This window comes from Lindgomyces ingoldianus (genome assembly GCF_010093535.1).
Source record: "Lindgomyces ingoldianus strain ATCC 200398 unplaced genomic scaffold BDR25scaffold_16, whole genome shotgun sequence".
Classification (NCBI taxonomy): Eukaryota; Fungi; Ascomycota; class Dothideomycetes; order Pleosporales; family Lindgomycetaceae; genus Lindgomyces; species Lindgomyces ingoldianus.
Window position 1 is genome coordinate 1,142,074 of NW_022985177.1, and position 21,047 is coordinate 1,163,120.

General features: G+C 35.5%; 5 protein-coding genes across 5 annotated transcripts; 3 read left to right on the top strand and 2 right to left on the bottom strand.

Moving 5' to 3' along the window:
* Nucleotides 1-7,372: 7,372 nt before the first annotated feature.
* Nucleotides 7,373-7,917, top strand: BDR25DRAFT_32807 (uncharacterized protein). Its single transcript, XM_033692368.1, has one exon. It carries the CDS (start codon nucleotides 7,442-7,444, stop codon nucleotides 7,721-7,723), a length of 282 nt encoding a protein of 93 aa, XP_033547665.1. The 5' UTR covers nucleotides 7,373-7,441; the 3' UTR covers nucleotides 7,724-7,917.
* Nucleotides 7,918-9,864, bottom strand: BDR25DRAFT_369353 (MFS general substrate transporter; the record flags this gene model as incomplete). Its single annotated transcript, XM_033697098.1, has 3 exons — nucleotides 7,918-9,236; nucleotides 9,283-9,516; nucleotides 9,580-9,864. 3 exons carry the CDS (start codon nucleotides 9,862-9,864, stop codon nucleotides 8,112-8,114), a joined length of 1,644 nt encoding a protein of 547 aa, XP_033547666.1. The 3' UTR covers nucleotides 7,918-8,111.
* Nucleotides 9,865-10,194: 330 nt separating this feature from the next.
* Nucleotides 10,195-10,667, bottom strand: BDR25DRAFT_355316 (uncharacterized protein; the record flags this gene model as incomplete). Its single annotated transcript, XM_033695438.1, has 3 exons — nucleotides 10,195-10,342; nucleotides 10,389-10,610; nucleotides 10,639-10,667. The coding sequence occupies 3 exons, from the start codon at nucleotides 10,665-10,667 to the stop codon at nucleotides 10,195-10,197; spliced, it is 399 nt and encodes a 132-aa protein (XP_033547667.1).
* Nucleotides 10,668-18,541: 7,874 nt separating this feature from the next.
* On the top strand, nucleotides 18,542-19,617 carry BDR25DRAFT_303789 (uncharacterized protein). The gene has a single exon (XM_033690080.1). It carries the CDS (start codon nucleotides 18,941-18,943, stop codon nucleotides 19,349-19,351), a length of 411 nt encoding a protein of 136 aa, XP_033547668.1. The 5' UTR covers nucleotides 18,542-18,940; the 3' UTR covers nucleotides 19,352-19,617.
* Nucleotides 19,618-20,622: 1,005 nt separating this feature from the next.
* BDR25DRAFT_204005 (uncharacterized protein) lies at nucleotides 20,623-20,973 on the top strand (the record flags this gene model as incomplete). Its single annotated transcript, XM_033684429.1, has 1 exon — nucleotides 20,623-20,973. A coding segment is annotated over one exon (351 nt), but the record flags the coding sequence as incomplete, so codon positions are not given.
* Nucleotides 20,974-21,047: the final 74 nt, after the last annotated feature.

The following is a 21,047-nucleotide window of genomic DNA, read 5'->3' on the forward strand; positions in this document are numbered from 1 at the left end:
TTACATAGAGTTTAATCTGCTTCTTATAGTGTTAGTAGGTAATTATAATAGTTATAGTATAAAAGATAGAACCTTTTTTAAGTTGTTTTCTATTAAATCTAGTTAGGTAAATTATTTAGGTAAGTAGTGTTAATTAGAGATTTAGTTTATGTGCTAGTTCTTTATTAATATAACCTATGCTGTTTACTTCTAAGTTAATAAGAGCTTATATTAAGGCTAATATAGTTTTTTATTATAAATATATAAAAATATTAACTTAGTACTTCTAGTTATTAGTAGGGGACTTAGCCTATAAGTTAGCAGAGATCTAGTGTTAAATTAGTCCTAGGGGGCAACTTAGCCCTAGGATAAGCCTTTTTGCAGGCTTCTACTGCTATAGCTGCAGCTACGTTAAGAGTAGTAAAAGAGATTAAGGCTTAAATACAAGTTAAAGCCTTTGCAAAAATAAAATTAAAATAGTAAAAATCTTTAATAAGTACTAGTAGCGCTACTTGTGTAGACTTAAAAAAAGGGAATAGAGTAGTTTTAAAAGATATAACTATGCTTACTGCACTTAAAATATTAACTTTTTTTCTTATAATTTTTACACTTTCTAGAACTAACTAGAGCATAATTAAAATTAATTTTTATTACATTAAGGTTCTTATTTGTAACTGCGCTAGTTTAGAGGCGTATTAGGGCTTATACAGGGAGGAACCTTATATTATTATTGTAGGTAGCAATTAGGTTTGCATACGTGTTAAGGTTGTTTAGAAGGGGTTCTTTTACTATAGCGCGTTACAGTTTAGTTAAGAGGGAGTTATATAAGGCTATAATTAGACCTATCTTATTTAGGCCTATATTAAATGTAAGTTAGCAGAACTTAGTAAAGTGTAAGGTAAAGCTTTTTTTTTATTATAAAGTGTTTAGGTAACTTAAAGCTGTTAACTTTTTATTTAAGTCTTTATAAGTTACTTATAAAAACACTATAAATTAATCTAAGTTAATAATATCTTTATCTATTAGTAAGTTAATTAAGGCTATTATGTTATAGTTAAGTTAAAAGTAGGCATATAGTAATTAAAAGCGTTTAAAGAGAAATTAGTCTATGTTTCCTTTAAGTTTATATTAGAGCTTGTGTAGAAAAAAAGGTAAGTCTTTCTATTTTCTATTAAACAGCAGGGGATTAGAGAGTTAGTTAGATTTTATTACTAAGTTAAAAGGGTTATAAGTTATAGGCAGTGTTAGGCAGGAGAGAGTTAAGCTATCTCTAGACTTTTAAGTAGGCTTTAAGGCTAGTAAGTTCTTAGTTCCTACTACTATAATAAAAGTTAAAGCAGAAATAGACTGCTTAATAACATAAAGCTGTTTTTTAAAGTCCTTTTAAAAAGCTTTAAAGCTTACAACATAGCAGCTTTTTTATAAAGTAAGCGCTTTTTAGAAGGCTTCTTAGCTTACTTTAATAGCTTAGAGTTATGCAAGTACTAAGCTTATTAAATTAGATTTAGAGGCTATTCTTAGCTAGAGTTTTAACACAACGTAATGTTATAATTATGCATAAGTAAAGTTATAGAGCTTTACAGAGGTCTAGTTTAATTACTATGTAAGGTATTATAGTAGGTACAAGATGTTGTGTAAGAAATAAGAAGGTTTAGAAGAAAATTAGTAATTAAATACTTAGCTTAGAAGTCTAAGCGCTTTAAGTATAAATTAAGCCTGTTCTAAGTTTAGTTAGTGTTAAGGCAGTTTATGCTTAAGTTTATGTCTGTGTTGTGTTGTGTTTGTGTCAGACGTGCACTAATAATACTCTAGTACGCGTCCAATACAGTTATGTCTGGGATCCGGGGAGGATACCGTGACATATAGAATTTAAAGCTAAAATTTTATATATAATAGTTTTAATATAGTTTATTTTATAATAAATATATATTTTAATTTATATAATATATAATATAAAGCTATAAATAACTTTATATTATTATATTATTAATAGTTTATACTATATATAAGTATTATATACATAAAATTTTAAAGTTATATAACTAAGAATTAATAATATTTATTTAAATATTTATTTCACTTTTACATTTAGCATACTATCTATTATCTATATTTAAAATTTTAGGTATATAGCTATAGTAGCTAAAAAGTTAGAGCGGGTGGACTGTAGATAAAAACTGTGCGTCAGGTGAGACCGTGCGTTAGCTGATTAATCACGGTATGCGCACCTACTGTCAAGACAGGAGAAACGCTGGACGAAAGCTGCTACATAGTACGAGCAATAAGCTCGAACAGTATGTTGCTGCAAATTGCAGCATTTTGCAACAAATTGCAGCATGTTGCAGCAAATTGCAGCATGTTGCAAGCTGGTCGCGCATAGGGCTAGTGCGCGAGGGACTCGGACCGGAAAAACAAAAGCCGAGCAACACGAGCAGAGCACAAAAAGCATCAAATAAACAATACAATCAATCATCATCCCATACATTGTATCCAAACCCCTCATTCATCTCAGGAAGCCTAGAAACAGTGCTTCAATCTGACAGTGAGCAACTCAGGTGTGTGAGCAACTGCCAATCCCTAACACACCGATGCCAATCCCCGACACACCGATGTGGCTGATGCCAATTCCCAACACACTAATGTGGCTGATGCTAATCCCCGACACACCGATGTGGCTAGAGAGGCGGAACAGACGCAACTAACTATACTTTAAACATGTTTTACACAACGCATGCTAGAGCAAACTGTGTGCAAATTAATAGAAAGGTGCACTTATATTAGGTATACGTTTTTTTTAAAAAAAAATATAAGAAATACATAAGGTGACAGAGAAATAGCGTTACTAGGGTTTATCTAAAGAAATTCTAACTAATTAGCGCGTCTAAAAGAGGAGATTCTGCTCAACTTTTTGTTCTGCAAACCTAAATATAATAAGCAGAGCAAGCTCTGCTAAAAATAATACTAAAACTAAAATAGCTGTGCATAGAGATTCTATAAAAATATAACACTTATAATAAAAATAACTTAAAGTGCTATAAAACTTATAGCTATCTCTAGGCAATTAAGGCTTCTAAATAACTCTAGACTATAATAATAATAGATTTTATTATAGAACTTTCCTCTTTAAGAGAGCTAGGCACAGAAAGACTTTATAATATAATTATAGTAACACTAGACAAAACAACTAAGTTTCTATATATATAGCCTTTAAAAAAATAACTAAACAATTTACCTATAAACTAATGCAAAACATAGTATTAGTTTATAAGTGCTTATTTATTATAGTCTTTAATAGAGATAAATTATTTATAAGCAACGTCTAAAAAGCTATAGTAAAGTAAATAGGCATAGAACATAGGCTATTTACAGCCTATTACCTCTAGATAGATAGGCAAGCTAAATAGGTAAATGTAGAGATTAAGAAGTATCTAAGAAAATATATGTTCTTTAATTAAACAAACTAGGCTAAATAGCTTCTAATAGTCTAGCTAGTAATTAACATAGTAAAATTAGCTATAACAAAAGAAACACTATATTAGGCTAACTTTAGCTATAACTTTTACTTCTCTTTTTACAGCTTCTAGCTAACAAATCCTTTAGAGTTAGTCTTAAAAATAAATTAGTTATAGAAACTACACTAAAAGTTAGTAAAAGAAGTATAAAAAAGCTAAAAAAAAATTAAAATAGTAAGTAAATAAATTATAAGTTTAAAAGCCTATAATTTACTTTAAAGATTATGTGTATTTTAAAATAAAAAACCTTTAAACGTTCTATCTATTAAAGAAACTAGTAGAGAAACACATTAGACTATATAAAGTACTTTAAATATAAAAAGATAATTGTAAGCCTAAACTTTTAAAAAATATATATATCTACTTTTAGTTTTATATCTCTAAGCTTTAAAAAAGCCTTAAAATACATACTTTTATTAATAATAAGCAAAAGAGATATTAAAGTTTAATATATAATTAATATAAAAAAAAGTTTTTATAAAATAAAAAAGAGAGCTTACTAGTAGAAATATATAAAAACTTATTAAAAACTTAATAAACACTCTATAACTTCTTTAGAATTACTAAGTGTCTCTTTTAACTAGAACTAGCCTAGAGAAAGTTTACTAAACTAAAAAAGATTACTACTAGTTAAGAAAAACACTACAACAACATTAAGTAGCTATAATGTAGGAAAACAAGAACCTAGTATAGCTAGCTAAGAGAGAAACAACTCTTAAGCCTCTACCTCTACTGCTTTAATCTTGTTTAAGAATAATAAGTATTTTTTAAGTACTTTACTTTTTAATTTTTTAAAAGGTTTAGCTACTTTTATAAATAAGACTTCTAGGCTTACGCTGCTTAAAGCAGTTTAAAAGCTTTTATAGCGCTATAAAAAGCCTCTACAGCCTTATAAGCCTAGTGTTTAAGAATTGCCTCTTATTAGGCATAAGCATTTTTTATCTTTTAAAGCACCTGTTCCCCCTCCCTCTCTCTAAACACTCTTACACTGCATTAGAAATAAAGGTGTTGTAGTAACTTTTTTTATACACACTCTATACACTTATCTAATAATAAGGTTAAGATGTAGAAAAAACTAGAAAAATAGTAAGAACTAGAAAGATACATCTTTATATAATAAACTAGGTTAAGGTAAGCAGCAGTGTAAAATTAATAAACATACATAGACTAATAAAGCATTATTAGAACTAAAAAGAATAGATATTAGAAAAGCATTTATTAAAAGCTACCTACTAGATATAGAATAACTCTAACACTTGCAACAGTGTAGGCAGAGCAGTATGGACGCTGTTAGAGAGAGAGGCCTGCATGTTACAGTCTATAGTTGGACAGTAGACTACCTCTAAGAAGTGCCCCACTATTTAAACAAGCAGGGATAGAGTCCCTAGGTCACCCCTCTAAGAAACAGATTACGTGACCTAACAGACAAAGAACAGCCCACCTAGGCAGCCCTAACTGTAGGCGAATGTGTCCTCTAGTAGGGGACAGCAAAGGAGCGTAATTGCGCGCAGCGTCTTGCTGCAAATGTATAAAAACACCTGCAATTGCTTGCAATTACCTGTAATTACTTGTAATTGCCTAGCACAACTATAGGTACATAGCTACGCTAAGGAACTACCTAGAGGAGGTGTAATTAATGTTTAGTTTATCTGTTATATAGACTAAGTAGCATTACCACTTTTTAATAAGCATAATACTAGTTGTAAATCTTATACTATATATACCTCTAATCTTGTCCTACAGACTGTTTAACCTAAGCACCTTATACTGCTGTTGCAAGGGCAAACTACAATTAGCTCTAATTCTCTAACCCTAAACTCGTTCTGCCTAGACTGTACACCTGTGTCGTTACGAGTCCTTGACTCCGACTCCCTAAATTCCCCTTAGCTAGGAGTGCTCGCCCTAGACATTAAAGTCCCTAGCAGTAGAGATTGTAACAGGTATATATAGGCGGATAATTATAAGCAACGCTTAAGTAATAAAACAAATTAGTTTTATTTACTAACTTTATAATAAGCTTATAAAAGATGTAGTATAAAAGAACTTTTCTTTTAGAATGCTAATATATAGAGAATAACAGCTTATAGAACAGCTAGTAAAGCTAGACAAAAAGATAGTAGAGCTGTACAATGCTATAGCTAAAAATAACACTATAAAAAATAACTAAATAAGCAAGCTGTAAACAGTTCTAAGTACTATATAGTAGGTTAAAAATAAAAAAGAATATAAGTAAGTATAAAAGTATATTTAACTACTACTAATTATAAAGTTTGTAGGTAGAAGATTTAGTAAAACTAATAGTATTCTTTATAAAATATAAAATCTATATAGAATATTATTAAAAAGCTTTCCTTAAAGAATAGAATTATATTCTATAGATAAAAATCAACTTAGCTAAAGAATCTAAAGCTAATTTTAAAGTATAGAGTAAAGATTAGATTAATAATAGTAAAAGAAAAAGTGCTAAGTGAAAAGATAGTAAAAATATTTTCTAGCCTTAATAAGTTTCAAGAAGCACTAACTATAATGTATAGTATAGTAGGCTAAGTAAAGATTATAGCATAAAAGCTATTTAAGTTTAAATAAAATAAAATAGTTAAAGACTACATAGCATAGTTTAAAATTTTATAAGTATAAGTAAAATAATTTAATAATAAGTTACTATGTAAAGCATACTACTAAGGCTTTAAAAATAATATTAAGAATAATTTAAGCTATATAGACTAACATAAAATACTTAAACTACTAGTAGAGTAGGCTACTTAGATAGATAATAAATAGTTTTAACTCATTTCTAAAAAAAAGAATAGAAGCTTAGTAATGTAATGACTAAAACTTTATAATAATTTTTTTATAAACTTAAGTAAAGCTAAAAAGTAATAAGCAAGTAAAAATAAATGCTAATAGTAATAAACTAAAAAATAATAATTAAAAAATAAAGTATACTTATAATGTAAAAAGAAACATTACTAAAACAACTACTTAGATAGTTAAAGAATAAACTAGGCTAATTCTATAAGAGAAACGCTAGAATAGTAGTTATAAACTTAAAGAGATTAGTAAGCTAATAGGTTTTAGAACAAATAGACTAAGGACTTTACTAGCGATGTAGAGGTAACTATAATAGCTAAAACTACACACTATAGTATTAGAAGGTGTAACTTATATATAACATGTACTCTAAGCAAGCGCTTAAGAAAGTAGTAATATATAAAAGATAAAAAAAAGATAAGCAACATAGAAGTGTTTATATATAATATTTATAGTTAAAGAAAAAAAACTTTTTTCTTTTAGCCTAAAGCTTAAAGAGGCAACAGCATATAAGCTTTATACTTAAATAAATAAAGTTACCTGTTAGCTATACAAATTACTACACTATGCACTAGTGTAGTGTAAGAAAAACTACTATAAAGTAAAAGTATAGAACACTCTAAAAGCGTTTAGAGTAATTAATAAAGCTATGTATAAAGACTTTAACTTATAGATAGTCTTTAAAAGAGAATAGTTCTTCTAAAACTATGTTTTAGAAAAAAACATATACTAGTCTAAGTATAAAAACTGTAGTACACAGCGCTTAAAAGGCAGGTACTCTTTTTACTTATTAGAACTAGTTTCTTTCTTATATAGTATATAGTTAGCCTAAACCTCTCTTAAGCTTCTTAGACCTTATAATACACTAGTTTAACTCGCCTTGTTTAGATCTTAATACCTTGTTAACTCGCCTACTCTATAACCTCTTCTTATCTTATGCGAAATTCTCTATTCTACTACTTAACTTTACCTATTCTACCTAATTCTAGAGCCTTTAACCTAAGTTAAGAACCTCTTCTACTATAACTTGTAGAAAGTATTTCCTAAAACTGTTTTATAGTAGTTACATAGCGTATACATTAGTCTTATGTTGCTAAGACTAACCTCTTTTCTTGTATATATATATATATATATATATAATGTCACGGTTATGTTACAGCTATCCGACCCGTGAGTACCCTAGGCTTAGAACGGGGTTTATGGGCTCCTCGGCCTCCGTACCTCTGCCTCCGACCCTCAGGTTTACTCTCATTACACCCCCTATCCTGCATTACCTCTCTGTGCCTTGTGATTCCTCCTCGATACTTCTTACATATAGACCCTTAGGTAGTTACACTACTTTAGCAACCAATACAGTTCCTGATCTCTGCTTCTACCAAGAGCTTCACAGAAGTGGCCTAGCCAAAATATATACGAGTTAGATGCATGTTGCGATTTAGCTGAGTGAAATGCTCTCTTACTTCTAATCCCAATAAACGAATGCGAATGACAAACCTGCTGCCTGGAAGAATTGAGCACCAGTGACAACGTCTCGAAAGATCTCAAGCACTAGCAACACAGGAACGAATGCACCATACAACGTCCTCTACCCCTCTTCCGTGGACGTTCGTCACCCTCTTATTTTGGCGTAGGGCTAGATACCGCAACTGTTCGCCCCAACGCAGTACAACCACAGCCTTCCTCTATTGGCTGTATGGCGGACTGGGGGATGGATGGAAGGCACGCAATGGGGGAACGGGAGGAGGGTCGAGAATGTGGGAAAAGTCGGCCTATCTTTTCTTTACACCAACTGAGACACCGGAAGCACCGCTACAAGGGCCTCAAAGCACCGTCCCTCCGCTCTGCCCACCTCCCGTGAATCTTTTGCCGTAGATCCTTTCCCCAGAAGGCAATTGGTGTAAGAATGAGACCCGAGACAATCTGAAGACCGGCCAACTCGATACCGACAATGAGATACCCTTGAGTTGCAATCCAGGGGACGAGCGCGAGGCTGATTAAGAAACTGGCAACATAGCTTCCACCACCTACAACAACAAGTGCCGGTGCAGCCCATCGGGGGAATGCTTCTGTAACCCATAGGGTGTTAGCGATTGCAAGAGATGCGAAGCTAAACCCATTAAAGCCATAAGCAATGCAATAAATTGGAAAGCTCCACTGCCTGCTAACTGCGAGCCCATAAATGAGGGTGCTGAGAGAGCCTGTGACAACCGGTAGGATGTAGCAGACGAGGTAGTGTTCGGCCTCTCGAATTCCCTTATTTCTTCGTGCCAAATTCTTCAAAACGAAGCAGGAAAGGAATTCCACGGAAGGCCATGCAAGGAGCCCACCGATACCAGCCGAATTGCTGACCATGACGATAGAGGATTTGAGCGAGTACGGAGGTGAGGTTAGGATTATGGGAAATGTTGCGCCAATGAACATCATGCCAGCAAAATTTACGGCCGTCATGATCACAACCCAAAAGATAAGAGGGTTCAGGGAACAGAAAAAGATTTGGGGGTAGCAATAGAGCATGGACATCCAGGACGTTGTTGTGCTTCGAGAGAAGAAGTATTGGTCTACGAATGCGCGTATCCAGGATCGAGAAGGAGTGTGGGGAAGTCCTTTGTTAGACCAATCATCGCTCTGGTTGATGTTGTCGTCCTCGTAGATGATGATTCTCTCCGAGGCGGTTTGCTGAATGGTGAGGCCATTATAGGCCACAGTCGGCCTCTTGAAGTATGTCTCGGGGAAGACGAGAAGAGCCATGACGAAGGTAATGGCAGCGGGTATGGACCAGTATATATAAAAGCGGCGCCACTGAGTTCCATGATTTGTCAAAGGTGGAACGCATGAAAGGGAAATGACGCCATAACCCCCAACCGTTGACCAGACTGCAGCAATAGCCCTGGGCCGCTGGTGAATAAAGGTTACGTCGATGACGATTAGAAACAACTACATCATTAATGGTATTTCAAACACAAGGTTGGGGACAACTGACAACACTGAGGCCAAAACCATCGGCAAATCCAAGCAATGACACGCATGCTAAGAGCTCGTAATAGCTCTTTGAGGCCGATGCGCCCAGTGCTGCAGCAACTTGTAGAAAGGCTGCAATGATAAATACGGGCCGCCGACCGAGAGCAAACGTCAACGGAATCCACAGGAAAGCGCCCAGACCCATTAGTACTGTAGGGGCGGTAACCAAAGTTTCGATCGTGAACGGAAACATCTGCTCCTATGCTGTCCGTTAGTCAATGTTGAAATATCAATCGTTAGCAAGAAGTCAATGGCTTACCTTTAGTGGGAACGAGGCCTCGAGGCCTTTCAGAGCCAAGCTAGCGCCTTGCGTGAGGACAGTCCCGATGTAGGCAAACAAGCCGGCTGAGAGCAGAGATAACCCGCGCTTCCTCCAGCTCCAATTGAGTGGATCATGAGGGTTCTCAGAGGGGATCGGAAGCTTGACAATTTTTCCATCCCCAGCGATAAGAAAGACTGAGCCGGACAGCTCGAAGGAGTTAGGCCTCAGGCGTTCTACCCTTGCCCTCTCCGGATCGCGTGGGATGGAAGGAGTAGGAGCCATCGGGGTGCTGGGCGGGCTGACTGGACGCGAATTGAGAGCCATTGAAGGAGGTATGGACCAAAAGTTCCTTAAACGCTCCCATCGTTAGATTATATATTTATGATCGACTTCCAATCGCAGGTCCTGGAGTTCACACCGAAAGTTGAAGCGACCGGCCCTTGTTATAACTCCATAATAACGATACTTCGGCAGACGAATTTAATGGCTTGAAACTCGTGGCCTGATACCCAACTCATCTTTTTAGCGTTCGGGGTTTGTGGGCATGAGAAGAATACATCAACCATTTCTGATTGGGAAGAGTTTTACACCTAGATGTCGGTTCGAAGCGGCCTATTGTGACTGGCACGTTCCAGAGATGTAAGGATGTCCGACGGAATCAAGGGAATAGCGCGTGGAGTGCGAGATACCTAAGAAGCGCCGCATTCCTATTCGTCCTTTGAGCAATGTGGTGATTTTTGGTGAGGCAGACGTCAACATTCTCCGACGGGCCCGAAACGCTAGACCTTAGGCTAAGGCGTCTCAACGGATTCTCGAGAAGACAGCATACAGCGAATAGAACGATGCCGGAATCCCTCCGGCTGAGGAGGAAAAGTGAAGGGACAGCCGAACTCGGCGGCTTTTGTTTCATGGGGAATGTTTCGCGAATCCGGGGAAGTCGGGCGCTGCGGAGCGGAGAACTCAAATGTTGAAGGCAAATTCCGAGACGCTTAGATGGAATAGGATGGAGAATTCCGTAGCGTAGGTATCTGACGCACGCTTTCACCTGGCGCACACTTGCTTCCGAAAATCCAAAATTTCAACATAACTCTAACTCTACTAATATAGATCTAATTTTAGCTGCGCTAACCGCACTTAAATTACTAAAGCTAGGTAAAAAACATAATATTACTTAGATAGCAAAAAAGTTTAGTGTTTCTTAATTAACATTATTAAAATAATTTTATAAAGTCTAGTAAAGCTGTAACATACTTTACAAGCAAGTTGCTTACACACCTAAGTTACTTCCTTTTACTAAGACTCTACTAAACTACTTTTTCTACACTAATGCATTTCTAATAACACTACTTAAATATACTAAAAGAATATTAAATATAGCTTATACTTTAGCTTTTAAATAAAACATAACACTTTTAAAGTAATATACTATAGCTAGATATAAAGGTTTTTAAAAAATAATAAATAACTAATATACTAAATAACTTTTATAAGCTAGTTAATGTTACGTTTGCTAAAAGGTTAACCTCCTAGCCAGCACAGCAGAAGGATATATATAGATGGATAGCTGTACGCGAAAAGTTATTTAGTATATTAGTTGTTTATTATTTTTTAAAAATCTTTATATATAGCTATAGTATATATATTACTTTAAAAGTATTATCTTGTATTTAAAAGCTTAAAGTGTAGGCTATATTTAATATTTTTTTAGCATATCTAAGTAGTGTTATTAGAAACGCATTAGTGTAAAAAGAGTAGTTTAGTTAGGTCTTAGTAAAAGTAAGTAACTTAGGTATAAGCAACTTGCCTGTGAAGTACGTTATATGCTTATATAATAAACTGTATATATTGTTACAATTGTTACGACCTAGGATAGGGCTGTAAGCGAGTGTCGGACGGCATTGGAATCCTACGAATATTAGTGGTGGACAGCTCTCTTAGCAATGTAGTGTAAGCCTAGCAAGAGCCAACTAGAAGTATTAGGCCCTAGAAGACTAATTAGTAATAGCGTGATCGCAACAATTGTAGTAAACACAGAATAGATCTGCACTTACTACAAACACTATAATTAGAACTTTAGTATATAGTCTTAACTTTAACTATAGCTAAAGAGTTGTAATTAAAGTTTAGTTTTATCATTACTATAAAAATAAGTAGCCTTACTTATTTTATTAAATAAACACTTTATTACTTGTATATATGTTACGCTATATACACACTTTAATTATTATTCTTTATATAATGCTACTTATATATAAACTATAATCTAGAAGCATTTAAAACAGACTACAAAATAATCTAGTAGATAGAACTACTGTTAGATAGACACCTAGCAGTATAGTTTTAACTTTACGTAGACTATTAAAGAAGCTACTAAGTCTATGGCTAACTACTACTAAAAGAAACCTAAAATATATTTACTACTATATAATTATTTAAAGAAGCTTTAATAGCTATTTATAGCTTAGCTAATAAAAAGAACTTAGCAGTAAATAAAATACATAATCTTTAATAAAAAAAAGCTTAGTCTAATCCTACATAGCTAGGTTTTAAGAATACTAGGCCTAGTGTAAATAGATAGACTAAAAAGCCTTATGTAAAATATTCTATAAAGAACTTAGAGACTCTATAAAAGATAAATTCTTTTAAAAAGAAAAACTAGAAAAACTAGTTAAATTTATAAAAGCTATAACTTTATATAATAACTATCTCTGCAAAGAAGAATTAGAAAAGAAAAGAGAAGACAAAGAATAAAAGACTACTTTTACTATAAAACTAAAAAAAAAATAGCTTTATAATAAAAAGCTAATAGACTTTAGCAAAATTAAAGCTATAAAAAAGAAGCAAAGAAAACAGTGTTCTAAAAAAAAATAAGAAAAAAAACTCTTTATACTTAAAAAAAAGTGCTATAAAAGAAAAGCCTGTTTTAACTATAGAAAAGTAAGCTACTTCTAACAAAATTACTTAGACTTTTTAAAAAAAAAAAGAATAAAAATACTTTAGTAACTATAAAGGCTTTAAGCATAAAAATAAAGTTAACTTTAACTAATATTAAAAAACAACTTAACTAAAAATCCTATAAGAGATGTAAAGAAAATTATAATTCTACCTAATGCTTTAAGAACTACTAGAAGGTGGAAGTTTATAACATCTATAACTTGTATTAGGCCTTACAATAGGCTGCAGTTTACAAAGGCTATTAAATAACAGTATAAACTATAGCATACATAGAAAACATACTAAAAAAACAGTTCTCTTTTAAAAACTAAATATATAGAACTTTAGCAAGAGAAATAGCTTAAAGATTTTTATAAAAACATGCTAGATATGCTTAAAAGAGTATAAACTATAACATTACAACACACCTTTTTACTAAGTATTAGTAGGAAACAACGCTAAATTATACACAGTTGTCTCTCTAATAGCTAAAGTCTAGTACTATATGCTAATAGAAAAGAACTGTTAGAACTTCTTTTAAAATATAGTAAACTAAAATTCAGAACTTAAAAAGTTCTTAGACAAGTTTAAAGTTCTCTTTTTAAGTAAAAAAAAGGTAAACATGCTGCCTCTATTAATAGCTATCCTAAGAAAGAAACTAATAACATAAAATAAAATAAAAATACATTCTGTATAAAAGCTAATAATATTAAGAAAATAAAAGCTAATGTGAAAACTATTTAATCTAAATAATAAAAACCTAAGAATATTTATAGTAGAAGTAGTAATAACTTATAGTAGTAAAAACTACTATAGACAAGTGCCTAGCTACATAGTACCTCTGCATAAACAAATACTGCTAAAACTACTAGCCTACTAAACACTAAGCAGGATAGTAGCCCTTAGGCAGCACCCTCTAAGGAAAGAAAACAGATGAGATAGAAGAATAGGCTACTACATATAAAACCCTAGAATGCACACACTGCAGCATAGCCCCTTAACATAAACAAATTGTTTGCAATGATGACACTCGGATGCATCGTCAGCATAGTCACACGATAGTCGGATCTGTCGGATGTGTCGTCACACGATGGTCGGATGCATCGGCAGATGCATCAGCACCATAGTCTGTTGCCAAGACCCACCCACTTATTTCGCATATATATAGACTCCTGCAAAGGACTCCTCTAGCAATACATTTCAATGCAGTTCCTCGTGTCTCTGGTGCCTCACATAGCTTCACACAAATACTATAGACAGAATGCAACTTCTACATAAAATTCGCCTTTTATTACTTTGAATAAAGAGCCTAAAAGTAAAATAACTAACTCCTTTATTATAAAAGAATTAAAGATAAAGACTACACTACTAAATACTACATAATAAAAGAGTATTAATAATATAGATAAACAGAACTCTAAAATATACTCTACTTTAACTATAAAAACAGTAACACGCTTAAGTATAAAGAAATATATAATAATATAAGAGTACTTATAGTAATAGAATAAGAACTAGGAAGAAGTCTTACTATAAAATTTACTATACACAGACACTCTAGTGTTGCTTTTATAAACAGCAGATGTACATTTACAGCACTAAACTCTATATAAGTTAAGAAATATAACATACTTTTTAGAGTAAAAAAGAACCTATTTAAATTATCTCTAGCTAACACCTTATTAATAGAATTTAGTAGAGGATAGGTTAAGCTAGAAACTAATAAGGTAAACTTTGTTATAGAAACTATAATAGACTAACGCTCTCTAAGTATCCTTCCTCTAGAAGATAAATACTAAGTAATAATAAGCTTTAACTAGCTAAGACAGCATAACTTTACTATTAACTAAAAAAAATAGTTATTAAACTTTTAAAAATAACAAAATAGACTAACTATACTCTAGAATCTAAATGTGTGTTACATGCCTTCTCTAAAGAAAACTTGTTCTAGAAACTTAAAAAACTAAGAATAAAAAAAATTCTCTTACTAAAAATAAACAGTAAGAAACATTTAATAAATATAAAAAATTATAAAAAAACCTTAGTAGAAGAAATCCTTAGTAGTAAAGACATACACTAAATAGAACTAATTAACCTTATAGAGTTAGAAACCCTTCTAGAAGAATACAGCAAATATAAGAACATGTTTAAAACTCTAGAAAACCTAATAGAGCTCTTACTTTATTAACCCTAGAATTATATAATAAACTTTATACTAAAACTAAAACTAAACACTTATAAGCCTAGAGCACTAATAAGAGTATAAAAAAGGCTTTAAAACTCTATACAAACACTATGTTATTACAACAGCACATACGTACAAGCAAAGCTAGCCACGTGGCAGCACTAGTATTTGCCTTAAAAAAGAATAGTAACCTAAGAATTTACAAAGATTTTTAAAACTTAAATAAAAATTGTAACAATCCTCATGAATCGTTCCATCTCGAGTCGCTCGGAACCTCCGGAAGGCCCTCGTATCGGCCCCGACCTCGACCTGGCCCCGACCCCTGCTGTTACCCCTATTCCCTCATGTATTTAGTCGCACCTCGCCCCTGTAGCTAGCTCGGTAGTTTTCTGATATCCTTTCGTACAAGGCCTATAGGTGTCAATGGCATTCCCAGGTTCAGAGTCCCCACGCACTCCCATATGCCTCTGAGTGGACTCCCACCGCATTCGGACCCATTGTCTTGCCTGCGCCGTTACAAAAATACTATAAAAAACTAACACTTACTTTTAATAATCTAAGATATAATAGATTAACTCTAAGAAATAAAGCATTTTATAAAGTTTAATATACAAAACAGCTGTAATAAAATAAGAATTAAAAAAAGACGCAAACTACTTACAACCTTCTACACACTATAGAGACTTTATAAAATAATAGCTATGCTTTTTAGGCTAATAAACGCACTAGCTATATTCTAGAGAGTAATAAACACAGCTTTAAATAAATACTTAGACATTTTTATAATAGTATACCTAGACAACATCCTAATTTACATTAAAAAAAATAAGGTAGACTACATAGCTAAAGTTAAGCTAGTCCTAGACTAACTAAGAAAATATAGATTACACCTACAGCTAAGTAAATGTAAATTTAATATCTAAAAAACACAATACCTAGAGTTTATTATAAACAGACAAGAAATAAAAATAGACTTAAATAAGGTTAAAGTAGTAACTTAATAGCTAAAACTTATAAATTTTAAAGGAATCTAAGGATTTCTTCGCCTTACTAAATATGTACGCAGCCTAATAAAAGACTACTCTAAAATAGCCCTTCTACTTACAGATGTAACTATAAAAGAAAGAACCTAGAAAAAGTGTATTTAAACACTAAAAATAAGCAAAGCATTTAAAAGCCTTTAACAAAAGTAACTAGTAGGCTAGTTATAAAAATGTATAATCTAAACTTTAAAACTAAAATTAGCATAGACGCTTGTAACTAAGCTAAAGAAGTAACTTTATACTAAAAACAAGAGAATAGACAATAGCATCTAGTTGCTAACTACTTAAGAAAATTCTTAATAAGGAAAACAAAAGCTAACATCCTAGACAAAAAGTTAAAAGCTATAGTAGATCCTTTAAGAGTATAAGAAGTATAACTAATAAGTATAAGTAGAAGATTTAAGGTCTACTTAGACTATAAAAACCTTACAACTTTTATAATAATAAAAGACTTGCCTACAAAACATATAAAATAAGTAATAGAATTGTAACGATCCTCATGAATCGTTCCATCTCGGATGGCCCGGAAGGCCCCTGTATCAGCCCCGACCCCGACCTGGCCCCGACCCCTGCTGTTACCCCTATTCCCTTATGTATTTAGTCGCACCTTGCCCCTGTAGCTAGCTTAGTGGTTTTCTGATATCCTTTTATACAAGGCCTATAGGTGTTAATAGCATTCCCAGGTTCTGAGTCCCCACGCACTCCCATATGCCTCTGAGTGGATTCCCACCGCATTTGGACCCATTGTCTTGCCTGTGCTGTTACAAGAATTAAGCTAATATAATTTTGTTATTAAGCACATATTAAAACGCAACAACTACTAGATAGACGCTCTAAGCTAACGCCTAGATTACCTAAAAAGAAATTAGAAAGTAATAAAGAACTTTATAATCTTTAAGAAAACAGAGGATAGCCTAGTATACAATAGACTACTACTAGACAAACTACTAACAGCTCTAATAATACTGCAACAAAGATAGAAGCACCTAATAAAGAAACACTATAAATCACCTGCATACAGACACCTAGAAATAGATGCCCTAGAAAGTGTAACAGCATAGGCAAGATAACAGGTCTGAATGCGGTAGGAATCCACTCAGAGGCATATGGGAGTGTGTGGGGACTTAATAACCTAGGAATCTTATTAACACCTATAGGCCTTGTACAAAGGATATTAGAAAACTACTAAGCAAGCTAAGAGAAGAGGTGCGACTAAATACTTAGGGGAATAGAGGCAACTGCGGGGGACAGGGTCAAGTTATGGTCGGGGCTGATACGGGACCCTTTGGATAGGTTCTAAGCGACCCGAGATGGAACGAATCATGAGAATCTGTTACGGTCCACGAATGGACTAGATGGAACCCTGGTGGTAGCCCCCACTACGTAAACAAACAAGCTTGGAACCCCTATATGCTTGAATAGGAGGAGCCGGGGAACGCCACGGTACCCACCGACTCCGCCCCCCTAGAGCACAAAATGGGCGAATGCGTTGTCTAATAGGGAAACGCCTGCAGAACTATAAGGCTTAGCAAAGCTAAGCACAACAGCTAGGTAGCACAGCTGTAAGGCTTAGCGAAGGCTAAGCATAACAGCTAGACAGGACAACAGCTGCACCTAAAGAGTAGGCAAGGCTAAGGGCTACAGGAATAGTAAGCGTAGCTATATATATAAGACTATGTTTAATTAACCTTTAAAAAGTGTAATTAAAGTTTAGTTTATTTTTATATAGACTAAGTAGTATTCTAGCTTTTTAATAAGCTGCAATACTAGTTGTATATCTTGTACTATATATACCTCTACTTCTGTCCCTAGGACTGTTTAACCTAGCGTCTTATACTGCTGTTTAAGAGTAAACTATAATTTAGCTACTTATCTCCTATTCTTACCTAGAGTTATACTAAGGACTGTACACCTAAGACAGGCTCCCTCTAACCCTCTTTACCTAACATTAGCCTGTGTGCTTAAGGCATCCTCTAATAAGAACTCTATAAGCAAAAATTGTAACATTAATTACTACCCTTCTCTAATAAAGTATAAATTCTAGAAGAAGCACTACTAACTTAAAGATAATTAGCGCGCCTCTTATAAGTATAAGTAAAAATCTATTACTAAATAAAAAAGCTCTTATAAAGTAAATAAACACTATATAGAATAAACTAAAAGAACTAAGGGCTATAAATAGTAAAATAACAGCTCTTAAGTAAGCTCTTATGTAATTAGCTTAGAACTAAAGACTTACAACTATAAGTGTATAAATCTAGACCTTATAATTTAAAGTATTAAACTTTAGAAATACTAGTAAGTGGAAATCGTAACAATTAGCATGCTCAAGCTACAAGCAAGAGGTGGTGTAACCCAACTAGATTAAACTAAGGAGCAGAGGAGCTGCTCTGCGAGTTTAAGATATACATGTGTGCCTCTTGCCAAGGCGCTACTCGTTGCGCAAGCGAGGGAGCTGAGCCGCAGAGCATGTGACGCAGTACGCGCCGTCACATATATACTTCTTTATAACATATGCTTCTTGTATGTTAATAGCTAGTTTAGTGTCTTTAGCATTGTAGTAAGCTAAATAAGGGACGTAAAGTTTGTTAGCAACCTCCTTACAAATGGCTGTAAGTTTTTCAGAACATTCAACGCACAGATGTTGGCTTGTGGACGCGGAACAGGAGATGCTAAGCACAGGCCATGATATGATCTAATCTAATCTGATCTGGACAAGTTCTCCACTGTACCTATCGTGATCCAGCAACAGGCCGGCCACCTCTCGTTCTTGTTTAATTCTAAGGTGAATTAAATAGAATGGGTTTCTTCTTTCTCAACTGCAGCCACCTTGTGGGGCAACACAAAACGTGCTGTTACCAGGTCCCGGGTTATGCGAGGAATTATCGAGAGGCGTCCCAGCCCGTATAACACTTATCCGCCTTCACCTTACGAGCTTAGGAGAGCATTAATCGTAGTTTCAGCTATATTTGCTAGCCTAACACAGTCGCTCACGTGTACAGATAATTTTGCAGAGGGAGGCACTGACGATCTTTCACACACTCCATCCTTCCTTCCACCCACCACAAAACCGACGATCACCTATCGAGTCACTCCTCCAGTGATTCAACAACTCCACCCTCCTGCCAACCATCCCATCTTCCACGCATCTACGGATCCGTAGGCGAACCCTGATCCATCTCACACCAAATTGACAATGCGCGCCCTCCTTCCCCTCGCCCTCTGCGTCCTCACAGCCGCGTACGGGCTTCAAGACGACTCCTCGCCATCCACGCCCACCGAGAGCGTAGCCCCCATATTGACCTTCGATACCAAGAGCGGGGTGTACGTGCTTCCGAGCACCGTTGTCACAACACCGACAGAGTCGGCTGGAAGTAGCTCGGCGGTGGTTACGGGCGCGCCGGCCGCAAGCGCGAGTTCGAGTTCGAGTCCAAGTGCCAGCGGTGGGGCTGGTGGGACAAACGGTGTGACCCTCCCGGCGAGTGGGTCAGGGAGTCCGAGCCCGAGTTCGACGGTTGGGACGGGGGCTGGTAGTGGGATGGGAGTGCATGAGGGTTTGATTGGGGCTGTGGTGGGCGCTGTTGGTTTAGCCCAGGTTGTGTTATAGATGTTGTAGTGATGACAGAATGATAGTGTAAGACCGGATAGGGAAAGAGGGCGAGTGGGAGAAGCAGGGAACAAGACAGCAAGGGAGACCTGGATTCAATCGCATTAGATGAAGTTCCGGGTAGTGGTACTCGTGACAACTTGGAGAAAATCCGGTATAAGACATTGTAAATAGTGCTATAAGGCAGAAGATAACTAACCTATGTGTAAGAAAAAGGTAGATGTAGTACTAGAATAGTATACAATGCAATATTATACCTTATAGGACTAAATAGTGCTAATATAGGCTAGAATAGGGTGCAGTTTTGGTGCGGAGTGGCCAACTCGCCTGTCTGGCCAACTCGCCCGTAAGGTACGTTACACACTCGCGTTTATTTTTCACACTTTTTAGTATTTTTTGTAGCATTCAAATTTTAGGCTGTTCGTAAAAGTGAGTTTAGTAGGCCGTCTTGGCTGATTTGATGCCGTTGGGCTTTCGTCACAGCATGGGAGCATCACCGCTGCAGCGTGAGCATTCAATAAATCGAGAGGCGTCTTACCTGGGCATAAATTCTCTCTCTCAGCTTCATTGCTGACACATGCATGACCCGAAAAACTCAACAACACGAGCACGCTTCCAATCGTCGTGAGAAATGGTAACGCCTGCCTTCATGGCCAAGGGCAAGCAATTCGTATTTGATCGCATTCGCACTAGCCTACCAGCTTCGTGGTCTCAATGTTCATTACTGAAAGGCTGACGAGGCTCCAGCTCGTGTTAGTGAGTTGAGGAAAAGTTGAATAAGCAACACCACACCGTCCCCGCGAAGAACTGCTTGGTGACACTGCTGCGTAGCGACGCACGTGTTAGATCCGTTATCCAAATATGGAAGTCCACGAACGAAAGTGCAGAGATGTAGACATTAACAAAAACCTGATCCGGAAGTAAGAGAGTTCTCTCCATGTACATGTCCTTGAACGCATCCGACTGATCTTCTCGGCGCTCTTCTGGTACGGTCGGAATAGCAGTACTTTCGCATTCAAGATGAGTATAAAACCATACCCTCTCTGCAAGACCAATTCGTTTCATCTCCTCTTTCAACAACAGTATCAATTCAAAGACTTGCCCCTTCAGTTCTCACACCGACAATGAAGTTCGCTTCCTTCGCAGGCTTCTCTGCCCTCTTTATTTCTTCACTCGCTCTTCAGCAAGCCCCCTCTTTTGAAGGCAACTCCACCATTGTGGTGGTCGACAATGCCCCAGCTGCCCCTTCCGCTAAGGCGTTCACCAAGCGCGCACCACCCGAAACTATGATTCTTGCCAACTGCGACCCCTCCAGTTCCTTTGGGTCTTACATGTTCTACTACAACGCAGGACATAATGCTCAAGGTGCTCCAGACGCTCAATGTATCGTCAAGCAGAACAGCTTCGTCACTTGGGAAGGACGAACTATCAGTTGCACATTCCCCGCGAGCGGAGTCACCTTCACTAGCAACATCGTTGCTGGTGCTCAAGGTCAGGCCGATTACTCCATCGTCGGCACGGCGTTCAACGATTTCCATGGATTCACTTGTCGCAAGGATGACAAGCACGTTATGTGGTCCGGGACTGGCTTCTCGTGCAAGACTATCTACTACTGCCAGCCTGTGAGTATACTCCCAGAAGAAATGCCCGTATTGTACGATGCTAATGTTTCTACGAGCAGTAAGCAATAGGTGAT

What these genes read in the sequence shown, in the direction of transcription:
- BDR25DRAFT_303789 (XM_033690080.1), top strand. Translation starts at nt 18,941, where the DNA reads ATGCGCGCCCTCCTTCCCCTCGCCCTCTGCGTCCTCACAGCCGCGTAC.
- BDR25DRAFT_32807 (XM_033692368.1), top strand. Translation starts at nt 7,442, where the DNA reads ATGTCACGGTTATGTTACAGCTATCCGACCCGTGAGTACCCTAGGCTT.